This window comes from Echiichthys vipera, assembly GCF_963691815.1.
Source record: "Echiichthys vipera genome assembly, chromosome: 4".
In the NCBI taxonomy this organism is placed as follows: Eukaryota; Metazoa; Chordata; class Actinopteri; order Perciformes; family Trachinidae; genus Echiichthys; species Echiichthys vipera.
In genome coordinates this window covers 9,181,048-9,199,883 of record NC_139829.1, presented here as the reverse complement: position 1 = coordinate 9,199,883, position 18,836 = coordinate 9,181,048, and the positions used below count along the sequence as shown (strand labels likewise).

Genomic DNA, 18,836 nt, shown 5'->3' with positions numbered 1-18,836 from the left:
TCTACATGACACTTTGCTCAAATTACCTGAGTTCCGTGTTCTCCAGCTGCAAGTCAAAGAGCTTTTTTGCAGTAGATAAAGAAAAAGCTTAAGAAAAGCATTTACAGGCCACACTGGCATGAATTTCAACAGCATCAGACTATTGTGTTTCACCCACACCACAACTGTCACTTTCAAGTATGTCTCTCACTCTTCTCGCGGTCTATTGTCTGTCCACCCCCCCAACTGCTCCATTTCCTCTTCCGCCATTGGTTATAGTGAACTGTGTGTGTGTGTGTGTGTGTGTGTGTGTGTGTCAATGAGTCAGCACGAGTGGTGGGAGTGAGATATAAAACAGCATGGGTGGTGGTTGTTGTGATGGTGGAGGGTGAATAAAAAAGTAAAGAAGAGGGCTGAATGAAAATGAAGAAAAGAAAATAAAGGAGAGAAGGTGAGACTGTCCAAGTGGGTAAGGCTACGTGTTTTGTTCTGCTCACGTTCTGGTGTTTATCTCTCCCACTGTTTGAGTAACTGGAACGCAACAGTATAGGGATGTACCCTGGACCACTTGCACCAGTCAAGCTAATTGGATCATTTAAAAGACACATAGTTAAGGTTCAACCAATAAGATGGCGTTACAAATATTAGCGACCTTTTATGTGACAGACAATTTAGTTTTTATTATCAGCAGCAAAATAATTGTTGTCAGAGCTTCCTGTGTCCTGGTCTAATTAGACTAATTTCTGCCACATGAAACATTTTAAGATGTTTAAATCAAAAAGTGCCAAGTGCTTCTTGCTGTGGCTTGTTTTGCATGTTGAAGCAGACAAAACTCTGCTGGAATCTCAATTTTCACTACAAGATATTAGAGGCAGGATGATAATCACAACAAGCTGTGAGGCACTTTGAAAATGAACTGGGCACTAATTCGCAGACTCTAAACTCCTATTTAATGTCAGTGTGTTATACTGGATAACAAAATATAGATAACGTCTACCGCACTTTTTTTCTGATTTGAAAACCTATAAAACTGATTTGATATTGGTCAATACTTGGGTTTCACATAAAGGTCAGTCGAGTGTCAGTGAGAGAGGTGAAGTGCTGTGGCATTTATGGAAAAGAAAAATGCAAAGGACAGAGGAGGAAAAGAAGGAAAGAGCAAAGAAAGAATTGTAGTAATATTACAGTGAAAGTAGGAGATAAAGTTAGAAAGAGGCCCGTTTACACTTTGATTTTAAAATGCATTTTGGTGATCCGAACACAAGTGGACAGCCGAGACACATTACAATGTGTCTATCGCCTATCTCAAGCTTCAGCTTACATTACTGCCTACGAGAGCTACATCTAAAACATAAAAACAACGGTTGGGGTAATTTAGAAATGGTGTCATTACGTAGTTTATCCTGCTGAGCCTGGTCAGCACCTGACTGATACTGAACATACAGGACTGATCACTTTACTTAGTGATCTATTTCATTTGTATTTATTCGTTATTTTCTCCGTGCTCATTTCATAAATGTCAAATATTCTATAATAAGTAATTTGTTAGAACACTTTTGTCCAACTCAGCGTAAAATGGGCAAGCTATAGAGCGCTGGCCACAATCTGCACTGATGACGTATTTTCCTGTTACGTCCTCGTCTGGGACACATTAGCGTTTACACTACAAAAGATTAGGGATGAACACAAGGGAAAATCTGTTTTTAGAACGCATCTTCCTTGTCCTAACAGAAAGCGAGTGTACGGCTATCACGTACCATCGGCGCTCTCTGTCCACACTTAACCTGTCAAATATGCACTGAATGTGTGTTATTGGATCCCGATGGTGGTTTCTTACATTTGTATTTAGCGCTGTCCCCTCCATGTGATCGACCAAGATGCAAACCAAGTGTAAACAGGGTGAAAGAGAAAAGGAAACAGCTAGCAAAATAGAAGAGATAAGGCAGTAACAAGAGAGTACAGCAAAAAAAATAACAGAAGTCAAGAGAATAAGCAAAGAATAATAAAACATGCAGAGAAGTGATGTGAGGAGCAGAAAATGGGGGAAATGAGTAAAGAGGAAAGCGAGAAGAAGAAGAGTGAAGAGCAGAAAAGAGAGTAAAGCAGAGTCACAAAAGAAACAGACAAGTACGTAAAACTGAAACAAAAACGAGACAAGAAAGAGACAACAGAAGACAGAGACCATTTAGGGACGAGGAGAAGCCCTTTCACACATACAACGAGTGAAGGCATCGCTCCTACCTGGCGTCGGCCTCGCTGTAGTACTCTCTGGCTACGATGTCCTCGAACAGTTCACCTCCGGTCACCCTGAACACACAAAAACACGTATAAGTATTGGGATGGGGGGGGGGGGGTCTATGATGGCTATGAAGCAATGATTCCTACTGCACCCCTCTTCCCCCAGTCCTCCCCATCCCACACTGTTACCATGGAAACTAGAGGGAATTGCCAAGAGATGGATGTTGAGGGCGTGGGTGGTGATGGTGGGGAATATAGGAGAGAAGAGTTATGTAATTATATATGTAAGCAAGGGTGGGGGATCAGGGTGGAGGAGGAGAAGGAAGGGGGCAGAAGAAGAGTGAGGAGAGGAGAGGAGAGGAGAGGAGAGGGAAGGAGAGGATAGGATAGGAGAGGAGAGGAGAGGAGAGGAGAGGGAAGGAGAGGAGAGGAGAGGAGGATGACTTACAGGTCAAACAGGAGGTAGTGGAAGCCCTCCTCTGATATACTGTCATGAAGACGAACTGGAAAAGACAGATAAACAAATTGACAGATAAATGTCCGTTTCTCTGTGTATTATTAATTGTTCTTTTTTATTTTCAACCGTGATAGCGACACTGGTATTGTTTTCACCTTTTGAGTCAGAGTGTGTGTGTGTGTGTATGTGTTTTAGTAATGCGCAGATTGCAGTTATGTCTGCTGTTAATGTGTACATACATACACATAATACATCATTAAGGAAAATATGAATTGCGTTCTATAAATGTAGCAGAGAGCGGAGCAGAGCTGCTGCCTGTGTACCCATAAAGAGAGATGCCCCAGGAACGACAGCTTCATTGATTATTCCAAAACGTTTAGTTCTGCTTCCTCTGTCAAGTTTATAATATAAATATAAATATTTCTATAAATAAAAACATAATATAAATATTAAATATACTCATACTTTGCACTGAACGTTCACGTGAACTTATGACAGTGCTCCATGAAGCGGACCTCTGCTGCACAAACACTCTTACAGGGACTGCTGAAAGAGGAAATGTACATGCGGTAGTTTGGGCGGGTGGATTATATGAGAGTACATGCAGATTTGAACGGCATCAGAGCCGATCCTCGCATCCCTACTGTGTGTGCGTGTTTCCGGGAGTGTAGCTGAAATCAATATGAAGGTTGGGTTTGAAGATGGGTGTCATGTCAACATTGGTGGCTGATCGCGTTGTGGCAAGATGGTCCCTAGTTTGTGGTTGTTTTTTTTTTCAACTTCTTGTGTGAATATAATTAGAACAGAGCTAGAATTTATTTGTTTGCAAAGGCAGCCTGCTTTGGTCCGACCATTTTTGAAGAACTAAGTGTAGAGAGTACACACGAATAATTTTACAGCAATTGTGTGTGGGGTAGAAACCACAGGGAGTCGTAATAATTGTGTCTTACATCAAGAATATTCACAGTATTGTAGGGGGTTCTGAATATAAAGGGGTATTCGAAATCGACAGAAATAGATGGCTATTAGGTTACACTTGTGTCTTTCTGCTAATTAGTAATAGATGGGTTGTCTTTGGTATCAAGTTATAATAAATTGGTTGACATTTTATGCTAGTAGTAGAAATGTGATATCATTTGTAATAAAAGTAATGAATTTGTTATGCAAAACAGAACCAATAACAAGTAGGTCTTCACTTTTAAAGTAAGTGGTAATAGATGGGTTTCATTTTGATTCATTGACTCAGACAGATGTGAAATCAAAGAAGTGTCTTCACCGATGTTGGAGTGTTTCAACAGGCGACAAATCCGAGCTTCTCTTTCCAGCTTCTGATGATCTGAAGAGACACAGAGATAGAAAGAGAGAGAAGAAGAGAGAGAAAGAGAGACAATGAGGAGTTATTCTTAAAACCTGACTGCAAATACACTCATCTCATTATAACCTAATGTTGTTGCAGCCCGCTCAGGACAGTAGGGTGAAAACACTGTGGTGACACATGTCATTTCAAAGTTTAATAAAAAACATATGACACGCACACTGAAAAACAAACTCCTGCATGCAGATCCACTTAAAGGGCGTAAATTTGATAAAGCTGAAAATAATGAGATGTGTTGATGGCAGAGCTGCGGCGAACAATTTAATAGTTGACAACTAATTGATTATTCTATTAATCGTTGCAGCTCTAGTTGATTGATTCTCCAGGTTTTGACAAGGCACAACAACTAAAAAACATTAGACATTGAACTGTAGGAAAACATTGTAAAATCCACTCAAACCAAACAATAAGAGATGAAAGAAGACTTCATGATTTCAAATTTGAACTTGTGCTTAACAAAGTTGTCACTGGATTGCCTTAAAGGTGCCCTGTGGAGTTATGATTACATGATTCAGTGTTTGAATGTAAGAGATTGTGTGACAAACAAAACCCCCTGAACGCATGTCCTTCCTCATAAAACACAAGCCTATTTTCTTTTTAAACTTTTTGAAACCATCATTGTTTATAACCGTGCTTACACATTGGCCCGGCCTTTGTTGGTGAAATACCGCCACCCCAGTGGAATAGCGTGAAACCGGCGGCAAGGTCGCGTCACCCGTGTGCGTGCATGTTCGTCGTCAAAATACCAACGTAAAAGGTTCTCTTCTTCATTATCTACAAGGCATACATTTGGTGAAAGTACCCTCTAACACACACACACAGACACACACAGACACACACACAGGGGGGGACCACCCTGAATGTTCAGGCATGCAGAGCACAGCAGAGAGCACAATGGAATGGAAATGCATGTGTTCACCCACACCCATGTACAAGTTGCATGGGCTTAAAAACACACAAATGCACACGTATTGTGCAGTACACAGATAGAAACCACAAGCACGCACATTCACACTGGCACCGAGGAGTGACAGTGAAGTGTAAGCCCAGTGATTATAGTCTTAGAAGATGAGAGGTGCGAGGCGGAGAAAGGAGTGGAGGAGTGTTGAACGGGGTACAGAGGAGGGGGAAGGAAGGAGAAAAATATGCAAGTGCCATTAATATGTATAAAGGCCGGATGCTGTCTTTCTGTTTAAAGAATAAGACATTGATGCTGTCGATTCACCGCTCACCAACGCCTGCCATTTGTTTTGTTTTTTTTCGCTTTTCACTGATTTGTTCTTCCGTTTCTTTTGTTTTAGAGGAGGCTATGAACAAACTGAGTGCTTATTTAGTTTGTTTTTCCAGTTATTTTGTCTTTGTTTCTGTGTTCAGATGTAAAATATAATAGATGGGGAAAGGTTTCGTGAATTAGCACCGTTGGAAAAACGGCTGTTGTCCATGAAAGATGTTCACAGTTTCCTCACTAAGCACACATCCTTTCCCTCCAGCCGAACTCACCCCTGACTGGCTTAATCCAGCGTTTTAAAAATGACCAACTGTCCGCTTGTGTTGAACACTCCCAGACGAGTTATCCGTCACACTCTACAATGTCAAATGGTGGAAAACATGTCATAAGCACAAGCGTTGCATTTCATTCTGTCAGTGGCATCTGCTGACATTACTCTGCAAGTACAGAATTGGCTCTGAGTAAGCGCGATGGTTCATCTTAGCTTAGTCTCCCAGATGGTCAGACTGGGCCTTTGTTATCTATGCGTCCTGTACCACTGCATGACTGAAGGCTGCAGTGGAAACTATAAAGCTAGAATGGTAACAAGTGTTACATGTCTTTCATCAAATATCAATTTAAGGAAGCCTCTGACTGTTCTCACTTATTGACAAACTGAGTTCTAAAGTAAAGTCATTCATTCATTCATTCATCTTCAACCGCTTGTCCCTGTCAGGGTCGCGGGGGGGCTGGAGCCTATCCCAGCTGACATCGGGCGTGAGGCGGGGTCCACCCTGGACTGGACGCCAGTCTATCACAGGGCACATAGAGACAAACAGAGACAGACAACCATTCACACCTACAGGGCAATTTAGAGTCATCCATTAACCTAACACATGCATGTCTTTGGACTGTCGGAGGAAGCCGGAGAACCTGGAGAGAACCTACGCAGACACAGGGAGAACATGCAAACTCCACACAGAAGGGTCCCAGCCGGGATTCAAACCAGGAACCCTCACATTGTGTGGCGACAGTGCTAACCACCAGTCCACCGTGTCACCCTCAAAAACGATAAATATCAAGTAAAGCATGTTATCTGTTAATTAAATATATGAATAGTCTTTAAGAAAGTGTATTTTTTGTATTTACTATGTACATTAAATACTTGACATGTAGAAAGTGTTCTCATTTCATTACGCTATTTATTGCAAAATTAACAATGTGTAAATGATGTAAATATCGCTGTAATGCAGTTCAGCTGATGTTTTTTTGATATTGCGATAAAAACAATACAGAAAAATATAAACAAAAGACCTTTTTATATTGTTTTTCTGAAATATATCGTCATATTGCCCAACCCTAATGGAAACTAGATATAAATAAATATTATAATATAAAAAATGTGCTTCTTTTTAGCCTTGTGCCAGCTTACGATCCTTTAAGACCAGGTGGGTCATTGAGAATATTACTGATTTAAAGACATTTTTTGGGCAATTATTTTTGAGCCTTTATTAGGAAATGGGGTGAGGGCCGCAGGGCAGGGTTGAATGTACAGATGCCCTATGTGAGCCTCTGTACATTCTGGTTCAGATGCTGTGATTTTGTAATCTTGTTTTGAAAGTCAGAGGCACTTATCTGTAGTGCCAAATAAAAGGGATGCTGATTGTGAAGAAGGCAGGGCGGAGCTTAGATAGAAGAGCCTTAAGGACTTTGTATAAAGAAGGCACACCGAGGGTCTACTCAAACTTACCATACGCACTGAGCACAAGCACGATTCATAGCTAAAGTTTAGTTCGTTTGACCAATGCAATCAAGCCGAGGCTCGCATCTTTAAGTGATGGAGGGAGGGGGTACAATCACGCTTAAGCACGGCACGGATCAGCCCACGGTACGCATGGTAAGTGTGAGTACACCCTGATATAACCCGGAGGTGAGGTGAAGTGTGGGGAATCGTCAAGATGGTGGTAGTTTTATTTGATGTTCCCACAGCTGCAGCTCTGAATACAGATAATCAGCTCGTCAGTCTTTGCTTTGGGTTTTTGATACATGCTGAGAATAGAAATAAGTTAGTGGTTGAACAGATGGATGAGGAGGGGTGACTGGGTTGTTTCACTGTGTCAGTGATGATGACATTCAGAGGTGAGTTTAACTAAGCAGTGGTGAGACATCTACAGTGAACTTTTGAGTGGCTTTAACTTTTTACGCAAAATCTATCCATTAGCTGTAACCACTTATCCTTTACAGGGTCGCCAGACACAGACAATTTAGAGTCAATTTAGCAAGAAACTTAATAATAATAATAATAATAATAATAATTATAATAATGATCATTTTTATACTGCAGCTTGATATAGCAGTCAACTTTCCTTTATTTTAAAGTGAAAATATTAAAATGCTCCATCCCTTAGGGTTAAAATGGGGATCAAAATAGGGCTGGACGACAATTCAATGTGATAATTAATTGATAGCAATATTGTAATATGTAATTACATTGGTTAGATTGATAATAAGTACGTTCACTTAAAGTTCTCAGAAAATCGGATGTGAAATATCTTGAGGGAATATCATTTGAAGATTGTGTTTTTTTTAAATATCACACTATTTGTGAGCATGCAGTGTGTAGCTGGAGATGTTTTTTCCCCTGTAATTTTCTTACTCTAAACTGTCATTCTAAAGTTAAAACACACGCACAGGCACGTACACACGCACACACACACACACACACACACACACACACACACATATACAAAAGTAGAATTGGGTATTTCATATAGACTATTTAATTATGAAACTAGCAGACAACATGCACCAATCCTGTGAGGAGGTTAAATAAGAAATGGGAGGGCAGAGAAGGGAAGGTGTGGATCTGAGAGGAAGAGGAGAAAAGAGTGTTCACTGAGTGAGATAACCACGTGAAGTCTGCAGGAATCTGTGGGTTGGGGGGAGCAGAGGAGAGGAATAAATCTGGGTTAATCATCACCGGTGAGGACTTCAGTCTCAAGGGGGGGAGGAGATGTGAAAAGAGCCAGATATAACCATTGTTCAGAACATCCTAATCATCATAATTCAGCCTCTGTTTTAACTGGGAAGCTTGACCATTGGGAGGAAAATGTGATAAATGAGCAACAGAATGAGCAACCAATACCTGTTTAAAGTGGCATCGTCTCCAATTGAATAAAGAAAAAAAAGAAAAAAAATGAACATACAGGCAGACTATTAGAAAAGTATGGATTACTAATGAATCAGGAGTGACTTAAAGGAGTATTTACAACTAAAGTAATCTGACTTCATAATATTGGTTTAAGACGCACTGGACTACATCTGTCCTGATTATTTGACATTGACACAAAGCTGGCTGGACGAAACCAGGTCAGATCACTGCTACTGCATTGCAGGTGAATCTCAAAACACACACACACACACACACACGCATACACAGATATTAAACAGGACATGTGATGTGTCATTCTGCTTTGTGACCATATGACGGCCTTCTCACCTGGGTGCTGGGATTGGAACCTACAGTAAAAAGCCTGTCTTTATGATCATTTTTCTACCAATACATAAATATTGTTTTTTTTATTCAGAGTAATGACTGAAAGACAACTGTGTGCGTCTAGAATTAACCAAACAATTAAGTCAATCATAAATATAATGTCATAATTGTGTATTCATATTGCATTAATACATACACACACACACACACACACACACACACACACACACACACACACACACACACACACACACACACACACACACACACACACACACACACACACACACACACACACACACACACACACACACACACACACACACACACACGATGACAGAGGTTGAAACTGTGAGTGAGCAGTTGTTTTTGTTTGACATGACTGATGGGTGACGGGTTCATCACAGTTGTCTCGTTCTCATCACAATGTCACGTTAATAGACATTAAGTTTATGATGATAATGCAGAGAGAAATCGCAGGGATTTTGACCCAAAACTGCTGAAGTTCAGCCTTTCTCCGACTGAATTGCTAGCTGATCAAGACATGGACCAGTTGACTAAAATGGCAACATTATTTTCAGTTTTGTCTACCAAAAGCTGACTCTTGGTTCCAGCCTGGCAACCATTTTTAAAAGTTAATTTTGAGCCCTGTATATATATATATACTTTATATACACAACACACAAGCACAACCACTCTCTATCATGATAAATTAAGAGGCCATACAGCCACCTCTGGCAACCCCTGTAATATGGCTGTTTTTGTTGGCAACTTAATATTATAAGCAATAAACAAGAAATCATTAGTCCTTCCTTGCTGTAGCTGTAATAGATAAGATTGATAGTTGACTGGGTTCACCACAGTCTTAGCTCCTCTGCTAGGGTCCTCTGAATATCTTTGTGTGTGTGTGTGTGTGTGTGTGTGTGTGTGTGTGTGTGTGTGTGTGTGTGTGTGTGTGTGTGTGTGTGTGTGTGTGTGTGTGTGTGTGTGTGTATGTGTGTGTGTGTGTGTGTGTGTGTGTGTGTGTGTGTGTGTGTGTGTGTGTCAGAGAGAAAGAGAGAGTCAGATGAGAGTCCCGTGCTAAAGGCATGTAGGCGTAGAGGCGCATGGCCTTCAGCTGCCAAGTGCCTGGGGTGCCTTCTCTTGACCCCTCCCTCCCCTCGGCTTCCATCTCCATCTGCCAGTCTGAAGCAAAACACTCCTCTAAAGTTGCTGCAAGCAGGGCTCTGAGCTCACGACCTTACCTGCTGCTTGAGAAACAGCACAACAACAAAACAACCTAAACCAAACCCCTACTTCTAAAGTAGCGCAGCAGGCTTCATCATGACGACTGCCACAAACCGTGAATGCAGCAGCCTATGTCAGATAGGTCATGGAGCTATGAATAGGACCTGCACTTGAAGTAGTCTGCAGCAGCTCAAACCTCGCTCTGCTGTTTCATAGAACACGGCTCATGCATAAGTAAGGAGCGCCGCACAAGCCGCACGCACCAGCCAGTCAGGTCAGATCAGGCCTATCACATGTAGAAGCAGCGGGATTATGCTGGGCCTCAGAAACTTGGTGGAAAGATGCGAGCAGCGGCACTCCCTGATAAAGCAGCTAGAGTGAAATGTATAGGTTTAATAATAGCACAGTATATAGGTGAATTGATTACTCTGTGTGTGTGCTTTAGGTCTCATCAAGCCAATTTCTGGGATTGAGTGTTAGCTTCTTGCTGTAATAGCAGCAGTATAATCTAGGATAGGTTTAATCTCATTAGAAGCAGCTCACTGCACTGACAACTGCTGACAAGGATGATGGGAGACAGCATTGAAATAATAATATACCATCACAGTTGCTAATGTAAACATCCAACGTCCAACAATAGTGAGGTTTGTGCTACTTTCCTTTCTCAACATGTCTTCAAAATACACATTTACGTGTTTATTTTACTCCACTTCGTCTGTTTGTGTCTGTAGATTCCCCCCTAAATTTATCAGATAATGCCTTGTGTGCATATTAATACATAACTTTTCAGAAAATCTGTAAAACAAAAACATTGTCTAAATATAAGTCATCAGCTGGGGAAGTTTCATGGTGATAGTTAAAAAGCCTAACCCCAATGCAAAATGTATGAATTTGACTCAACATGAGTCAGAAATGTCCACTTCAGCAGCACTTACAGACAAACTTTCCACTTTCATTCCTCTCTGTATTCTCAAGGTTTTCACAGAGGGCTTTGTTCATAAATCAATCACAGCATGATTCATGCAACATTTTATTCCTAAACACATGGTGAAAAGGATTTTTTTAAGGCTGAGATATCAGTAAAAACCTTTGACTCTAATGTCAACAAAATGAAACAAGAATTTTGAACCTGACTTCATCCAAAGTTCACGTTTCTGTTCTGGACATTTATGGAATTTAGCACATATTTCATAATAATGTGATAATGCCTAATTTGCATTATGTAAACATGACATTTTAAGAAAACTTGTAATACTAAAAATATTCATCATACATGTCAGTAATCACCTGGGGAAGTTTCATGATCATATCTATTAGTTACATTTTTTTTCCTATTCACCTGTAGAGTCCAATATCGACTCTTTTTGCTCTTTTTTTCAGCCTGCTCCGCTATGTTCACCAACTAGTCTATGTATGAGCTGTGTCTGTCTGGTGTTTAGTGTTGAGCAGGTAGTGTACTTTGGTTTTTAAGGCTTTTTATTGGTTGTTTTGGTAGATCGGTGATAGTAAACCAAAACCGTAACGTTGCGGACCAGATGGCTAAAGAATGAGCTCAAATTTGTTTGTATTTTCACTGCACAAAAACTTTATGAGTGACCTTCGCAATATTCACTTTCATGTCTGCTGTAGCTGGAAATAGTATGCTGAAATACAATGCCAAAGTGTCATTACAACATCACCTAATTTATTTATTAACACTGTCGCACACTGTTTCCAAATGTCATAGCCGAGTCTAACATTTTCAAACGACTTTGCTCTTGCATTTTTGTCTCCAGCAGGTTGATCCTTGAAAACTTCCCATTTCCACATCAAATCATCACAACTGTATCATGCATACTGCAACCATTTTTTTTTTTTAAATGAGGAAGTTTTACAGACACAAAAAGGTTAACTGACAAATCAAGCCGCCCTGATGGAGAGAGATAAACTGATATGACCACACATTCTAGGTTGATGCCCTCTGCTAATGCCTGTTAAAATGCCTGTTCCACCACACTCTGCATTTTCACACACACAGTGGGCCCATATGTGTGTGTGTGTGTGTGTGTGTGTGTGTGTGTGTGTGTGTGTGTGTGTGTGTGTGTGTGTGTGTGTGTGTGTGTGTGTGTGTGTGTGTGTGTGTGTGTGTGTGTGTGTGTGTGTGTGTGTGTCTGTGCGTTTGTGTGTGTGTGTGTGTGTGTGTGTGGCTGTGCGTTTGTGTGTGTGTGTGTGTGTGTGTGTGTGTGTGTGTGTGTGTGTGAAGGCAGGGCAACAGTCAAGTGTCAGTGCGAGGCCACCTGGCAGGCCCTCAGGGAGAAGGGCTCCAGTTACGAGGCTGGAGGTACAGCAGGAGATTTACACTGGGCAAGCGGTGGTGTGAAGAGCCAAAGCGACCACCCTGGTTCCGGATTGGTCTTAGTGGTCATGGCATTTAACCTTGGCTTTGGCTTAAACTGTTACCGGCTGCACAACATGTGACAGTAATTAAGGTGCTTAAAAGATCTTTTATTCTTCTTGTTGCTATCTAATTATACAGCATTTAGCTTCATCCAGAGTTATTTGAAATGAGTGCAACAGTGAAATAAGCTTCATGTCACCAAATTCACAAGAAATCCCTCATTAAAAGAAATTTTTAATGCGTTAATAATATCTTTCTGTCCATTAAGTGATAATTTAATGGTAAAGTGCAAGGAAAACACCAAGAGATGAACGCTTGTTTCAGCTGGTTCGCTGGTGCTCAAGAGGACAAAATCTTTCAGGGCTGAGCTGAAGCAGCAGGAGCCTCATGCCTGTGAGCAAGAATTTCTGCCCGGTGCCACCCATACCTCCCCCGAATACCTTGAGAACCCATTTGAAACGGAAACCTTGAGCAACAGCATTTTCTCTCGCATTGCGAACTTTCACAGTGAATATAACAATAAACCAGACTCGGTGTGCAAAGTTTTCGATGCGTAACAATGTTTTTTTTCGGATGGAGGATTTTTTTAAAAAACTACAGAAAATACAGATTCAATGTGCAAATACCGGAACTCAGAAACAGGGCGCTGCTAAAGGTGAACACGGTGTTCAGAACAGCGCACCACAGTCACACGCTTCTGTAACTGCTCCATTGTCCTCCTTTTCTCATACACAGACCCCGATGTGATAAAAAATGTTGTCCTACGCAGCAGCATATGAATACTGAAATGTGGATGTGCTTACCTCTTGCAGATAACTTTTTGGTGTTGATTATTTTGGCAGCATACTCCTGTCCTGTACACAGCTTAACACATCTGCGCACTACTGAAAAGGCTCCCCTGTGAAAAACGAAAAAATGAGTTGAAATATTGTATGTGTGATTCTCTAAATGATTCATCATCTTTTGTATGAAAATGTATCAGCTGCACACCTGCAAATTCTTGATGAATGACAAAGAGCGGTGAAGGACCTCAGAGAACATTTTCTGCACAGCTGGCAGTTTTTTCCCCGCTCCGACCTGATGTCACTTGTTAACTGCAGCTAGCTACATTATAAAGACCATACTCTGTCAGCTTAATAGGCTCCCACAAGGGTCACTATTACACTGTCAGCATATTATCAATAACATGCGCACATGTGTTGTGTGAGAAACAGTATTCAACACAAACCCAGCATTAGTGAATAGTTTGTTCACCGTGAAAAGATGCACAAACACTTGCATGAGGCGAGGGCAGCTTTTGGCCCTAAAAAAAGGTTGCGCACTCCCACTGTCCGTCCGTACCGTGCCCCTTGCTTTAGGGTACTTGCCCCCCCTCTCCCCTCTCCACACATGGTCCGTCCTTCTTTTTTTCTATGTCCGAACAGGCGCACATAAAATGACGTCAGAGCCGCCGTAGGCCTTGTGCTCGTGCTCGTACACCTGTGCACGTTCGTGCTCGTACATGTGCAAACGTGCTTTACAAAAGCCCACCTCTCCTAAATGGCCCGTGGCCGGCAACAGTAACGCTCTTAGGCGGTTAAACGTGCTTGGGCACGGTACGGATGGACAGTGTGAGTGCGCCCTCAGCCCCCTCAATATACAAATATCAGTATCACCCCGTCACAGGAGACCAAGTCTGATCTGCCCCAGTCTTACTGTTACTGTTGACTTCAAAAGGTGCCACTGGTCTGCCTCCACACTGAGGCAGTTAACTGATGGCGAAAGAGGTCAAGGTCAAAGGTGAAACCAGCTGACCTAAGACTTTGATGAGCAGACACTGGGGGAAATAACCCAGCAGACTTCACAGTGTAGTTCAATATTGTTTCAGCACCTGATTAAAAAAACACCAGGCTGAGTTCTCAGGGTCCGGACTGTCTGCCATAACCCAACAGGCTTACAGAGCCCTTTTCTGAAGCGCTTCTGTGGTGAAATACGACCCAAAAGAAAGAAACCCCACAACAGAACAGTTGTGTATGTGAGCACTGCATGTGCGACACCAGCCGCACACGCCCACAGCTGTGCCTGGAAAGTTCACACTTTGTGAGGTAACTCTTAATCGTCACGGCTGAATATGCTTTAACACTCACACGCAGTTAAAAAGGCAACGTGTCATGAATTGTTGCTTTAAAAAAAAAAAAAAGTCTGGTTATACACCCAGAAAATTGGACATGAAGAGATTTAATTGCCCTCGAATCATTTTTTTTAAAGATGTTTGTGCCTTTTGCAGTTTGTTTTTTTTGTAACTGGATAACTCTGAGCTTCAGGGTGTGCTGTTACAGCGTCACAGGCTGCCTGTGGTGTAGAAGACTTACGTACGTAAGGATTAGGATTTGTAAATCTATACTCCGAAGCTTCGAGTCTAACTGAGATGATACAAAATCTCAAAAAACAAAGGAAATCGATGGTGAGCTTTCATAAGCTCTGTTTTCTGTTTTTCTGTTACAGACTTCAGCTTAGCAGCTGTGTGAGAGAAGGACAGACTTTAGAGAGGTGCCATTTCAGTGTGTTTCTTTCTCAATCAGTAACTGTGACAGGAAGCTACATTCAAGGCTGCACACTGATAACATTATCGTGGAAAATCTTCCAAAATGCATAGTTTATAGATATGTTTGTTTTCCTATCAACTATGAAGAATTCAAATGATCATCTCATTTCTTTTAAGCCTGCATTACTGAAGTACAAGACACAAATTTGTTTTATTATTGACTTAATAATATGAATCTGAAGTACACTGAACGTTCAACCTATGTAAGACTGTTAATTTATAAATTATGCAATTAACATTATTGCAAACCGTTTTTTTAAAGCTCACTGTGGTTTATCTAAGTATGGCAGACATGATTTGTAATGAATGCGCTAAAGATACTAAAAAGGAAAAAGATACAATGCTCAAATGTCACAAGCGCGGCGGAGAAAGTGACAGCATTAGAGAGTGAGAGCGCAACAATTAGCCCTCCTCAGATGTTGGATTAGAATTACAAAGTCACAAAGAGCATTATCAAGAGGATGCCAAGCCATACACACCTGCGCTCTTTGCTTCAGGCTTTATGTGACTGGGTGAATAATAAGATTGGTGTATGAAAGATCATTTTTCAGTGCAGAGCGTACAGATTAGTCTAAGAGTGGAGCTTCAAAGTCAGCGTTACTGACTGTGTTGTAGGGGCTAAGATTTATCTGAACACAGCCAGGCCTACACTTTTGGTCAGTTGCATTTTTTTAATAGAGAGCCAGGACCGCAGCATGTCTCACTGGCTTTGGGATATATTGGAGTTAGGAAGGCAAAATCTTCTCTTCTAACAGTGTTTATTACTTAAGGGAAGAAACGAGCGCAGCTGGGATTCAATGTTCCATCATACTGGTCAAAAATATCTGGTCAAAAGAAACACACAAAAAAGACTAGGGCTGCAGCTAACGATTATATCAGTTATCCATTAATCTGATGATCACTTCCTCTAGGTTTGGGCCGACAGACGACGCCATTATCCACCTCCGTTTGCTAGTCACTGAGGCCAACATCGTGATCAGAGAAGCCGCTTGCAAGCAGGCAAGGCAGGAAACTGCTGGGGGGCCCCAGGCCAGTAGGGGGCCCCTGAGAAGACCGGTCCACCTACTACTGTTGCAAGTTTTTTGTTCGTTTTTTTACTTCTGTTGTAAGTTACCTGCAAGATTCGGTTTAAACAAACCTAATGACAATGTTGTGCATATATTTGCTCCGTACGCTTTAATTGTGCCAGCTTATTACATTGTGCTGTCAACAATGGCTGTTTTTTTTTTTAAAGAACACATTTCAAATTTGTTCACCATTCTGTAGTTTAGAAAGTCAAGCTTCAGATGAAAACAAAAATAAAACACCATTCTTAATTAGCCCTGAAGGAGATACTTATGCATGATCTTTGTCACTGCTATTCATTGAGTTTGTCAATTTGAAACGTATTGGATAAATGCACATTGCAATTGGTTTTTAATGAAGAAACTCAAAATGATACACTCCAAGTTCGTAAAGTTGGTAAATCCTCGTCCCAACATTTCACAGAATGACTCTAATGACTCTAATGAGTCTAATGAAGCTCACACATGAATAAACACATGATGTACTTTAAATATAATAGAAATCTGGGGGTTGTTGTTGTTGTTGTTGTTGCAGTTATCTTCCCCCAGAGGTGGCAGGCTAAATGGCATGGGGCCAATCAAGCCATCAGTAAATAACAAGTGATATGCATAATAATCAAACATTGTGCGCCTGATGAGGAGTGATTTCTCAATTGTTATTGCCCTTTATCCTAAGAATAACTTTATGTTCCTTTTCATCTTAATGTCACTATGACTTTACATTGTGTGAGAAGCTCAAACGTGACTTTGAAGTTGCATTTCTACACTTGTCTTGTCCATTTCCCTCTGATACTGTATAATACAGAGTGATTGAGTTGTGAGTTTTGAACAGAGCAATGGCTGAGTGAGTTTATATCGCTTCCTTTCAATCTACACCGGATGTTTTACTGAGGCATAATTACAAATGTTGGATGAAAATAATGGTTATATTAATAATGGTTCTACAATTTGACAAAAAAAAATAGTTACTGTACCTTTTTTTTATAGTTGCTGGAATATTTGCACACTTTCCTTTAAATTATAACCAATATTTTTCTCTCTTTGGAGTCATTAAATACCCTCTTAACAAGGAAATGTGTGCATCCATGTGCAGTTAATATCTCCTTAGAGCAGAGATGGACCTGGTGTCAGTGCAGAAGGGAATATGGTGTGTTATCTGTCACCACAATGCTGCAAAAGAGCCTCGGAAGGAAGCAAGAATCCACTCCTTCACATAATGTGCAATGTGGCTGTTAAACACTACTTGTGTTTACAAAACGTGTACATCTACATTGACGCTATTCATTCAAAACTGTACATGAGAAACCGAAAGAAATGGTCAGGGGTAAAGCGAGGTAACTTTGTTTTTAAAACCACAAGGCATGCATTTGTACAGATCTGTGATTTCCAGCTTTGCAGATGATATCGATTAATACTTTACCAATGCGTCTGATATGAAAGTGCCATGTGTGCAACCATTAAATACTGAATTAACATGCACATTTGCTGTATTTGCGTCTAAGAATCCAAGCTTACCATGCCACTGTCGTTGTCTAAAATATACTTTATATAAACCACAGTTGCCTTTGTGGCTCAAAAGACATTTCTGACACCCCACGTTTTCTTTCTGTGTTTGAACGTCACATCATGTCAACTGCAAGTAATGTCAACAATGCAGATGCGTTTCACGTCCGTTTTTGTGACGATCTCGAAACTAGATATTCTGAGAAGAGCACGCATCTGTCAGCGAGACATCCAGTGGCGCGCGCACAAGTCTGTGACACACACACACACACACACACACACACACACACACACACACACACAAGCGTATTTTGAGAGCTGTCATCCCGAAAAAGCATGCACAGACGCACGCGCGCACACTGCACTGTAAGCCAGCCTCCCTTAGCGTTTCTCCAAATGCTACTTTACAAACACTGAAATATCCCGACACAAACACATTAAAAAACAGCTGCTACTCACTTCCCCAGCTCCTCGTACAGCTGATACTCGTCTGTGAATCGCGTACAGGTTGTCGTGGCCATGTCTCCTCTATTTTCTCTACTTTTCTCAGCTCCCGTGGAAGAAAACCAAAACAATGCGCTAAATTCACGTTTTCAAAGTACACAGGTCCGCCCTGCAGCTACACGGCCGGTGGAGGCGGTGAAATGCCTTTTATTTTGTAGGAGGCGCAGAGGGAAGGTGGAGGTTTGATAAAAGGGAAGACGAAGCGACCAGGGTGGATGTTCTCTCTCCGTCTGACTCCACTATCTGACAGATACCGCGCTCACGGCGACCCGTCGTCAAGTCAGCGGGGCCACGCGAAAGACACTTCCTGCTAGGATTTTCACAATAAGAAGCAGCTTTGCTGATTCAATTATTGTTATTATTATTATTGCTTGCTTTAATAAAGCATGTCATTTATTCATGGATGGATTACTGAACGGGCCAACCGGCCACCCATAAGGTCAGGTGGCTGAAAAAAACACAAAAATGATCACAAAGAGATGATAAACGACCTCAAGTATACACAAAATGACCACATAAAATGACTATAGGGATGCAAAACGACCACAAAGAGACAAGAGAACAGACAAAGACACGCAGAATTATTAAAAATAGATATAAGATGACCACAGAGAGACACAAAACGACAACAGAAACGTACAATGTCTTAAAAAAAAGAAGATGCAAAACCACCACAAAAAGATGCAAAATTATTAAAAAGTGATGCAAAACAAACACAGAGATGCAAAAAGAATTACAAAGACATACAAAATGGATGTAACATGACCACATAGAAAACCGTGACCACAAAGAGAAACTAAATGACGGTAAAACAACTAAAAGTTG

The 18,836-nt window shown here is 41.1% G+C and overlaps 1 protein-coding gene across 5 annotated transcripts in view; it reads right to left on the bottom strand.

Annotated features, from left to right (window-relative positions):
- camk2b1 (calcium/calmodulin-dependent protein kinase (CaM kinase) II beta 1) overlaps window positions 1-18,232 on the bottom strand; it is a 77,416-nt gene extending 59,184 nt beyond the window's left edge. For all 5 annotated transcript variants that reach the window (XM_083913208.1, XM_083913209.1, XM_083913212.1 and 2 more), the window contains exons 1-5: window positions 17,967-18,232; window positions 13,160-13,254; window positions 3,951-4,010; window positions 2,666-2,720; window positions 2,221-2,286 (exon numbers count right to left, since the gene is read on the bottom strand). In XM_083913208.1, coding sequence (XP_083769334.1) covers window positions 2,221-2,286; window positions 2,666-2,720; window positions 3,951-4,010; window positions 13,160-13,254; window positions 17,967-18,028 — 338 coding nt within the window. In that variant the 5' untranslated portion in view covers window positions 18,029-18,232. The remainder of the gene's footprint in view (window positions 1-2,220; window positions 2,287-2,665; window positions 2,721-3,950; window positions 4,011-13,159; window positions 13,255-17,966) is intronic.
- Window positions 18,233-18,836: the final 604 nt, after the last annotated feature.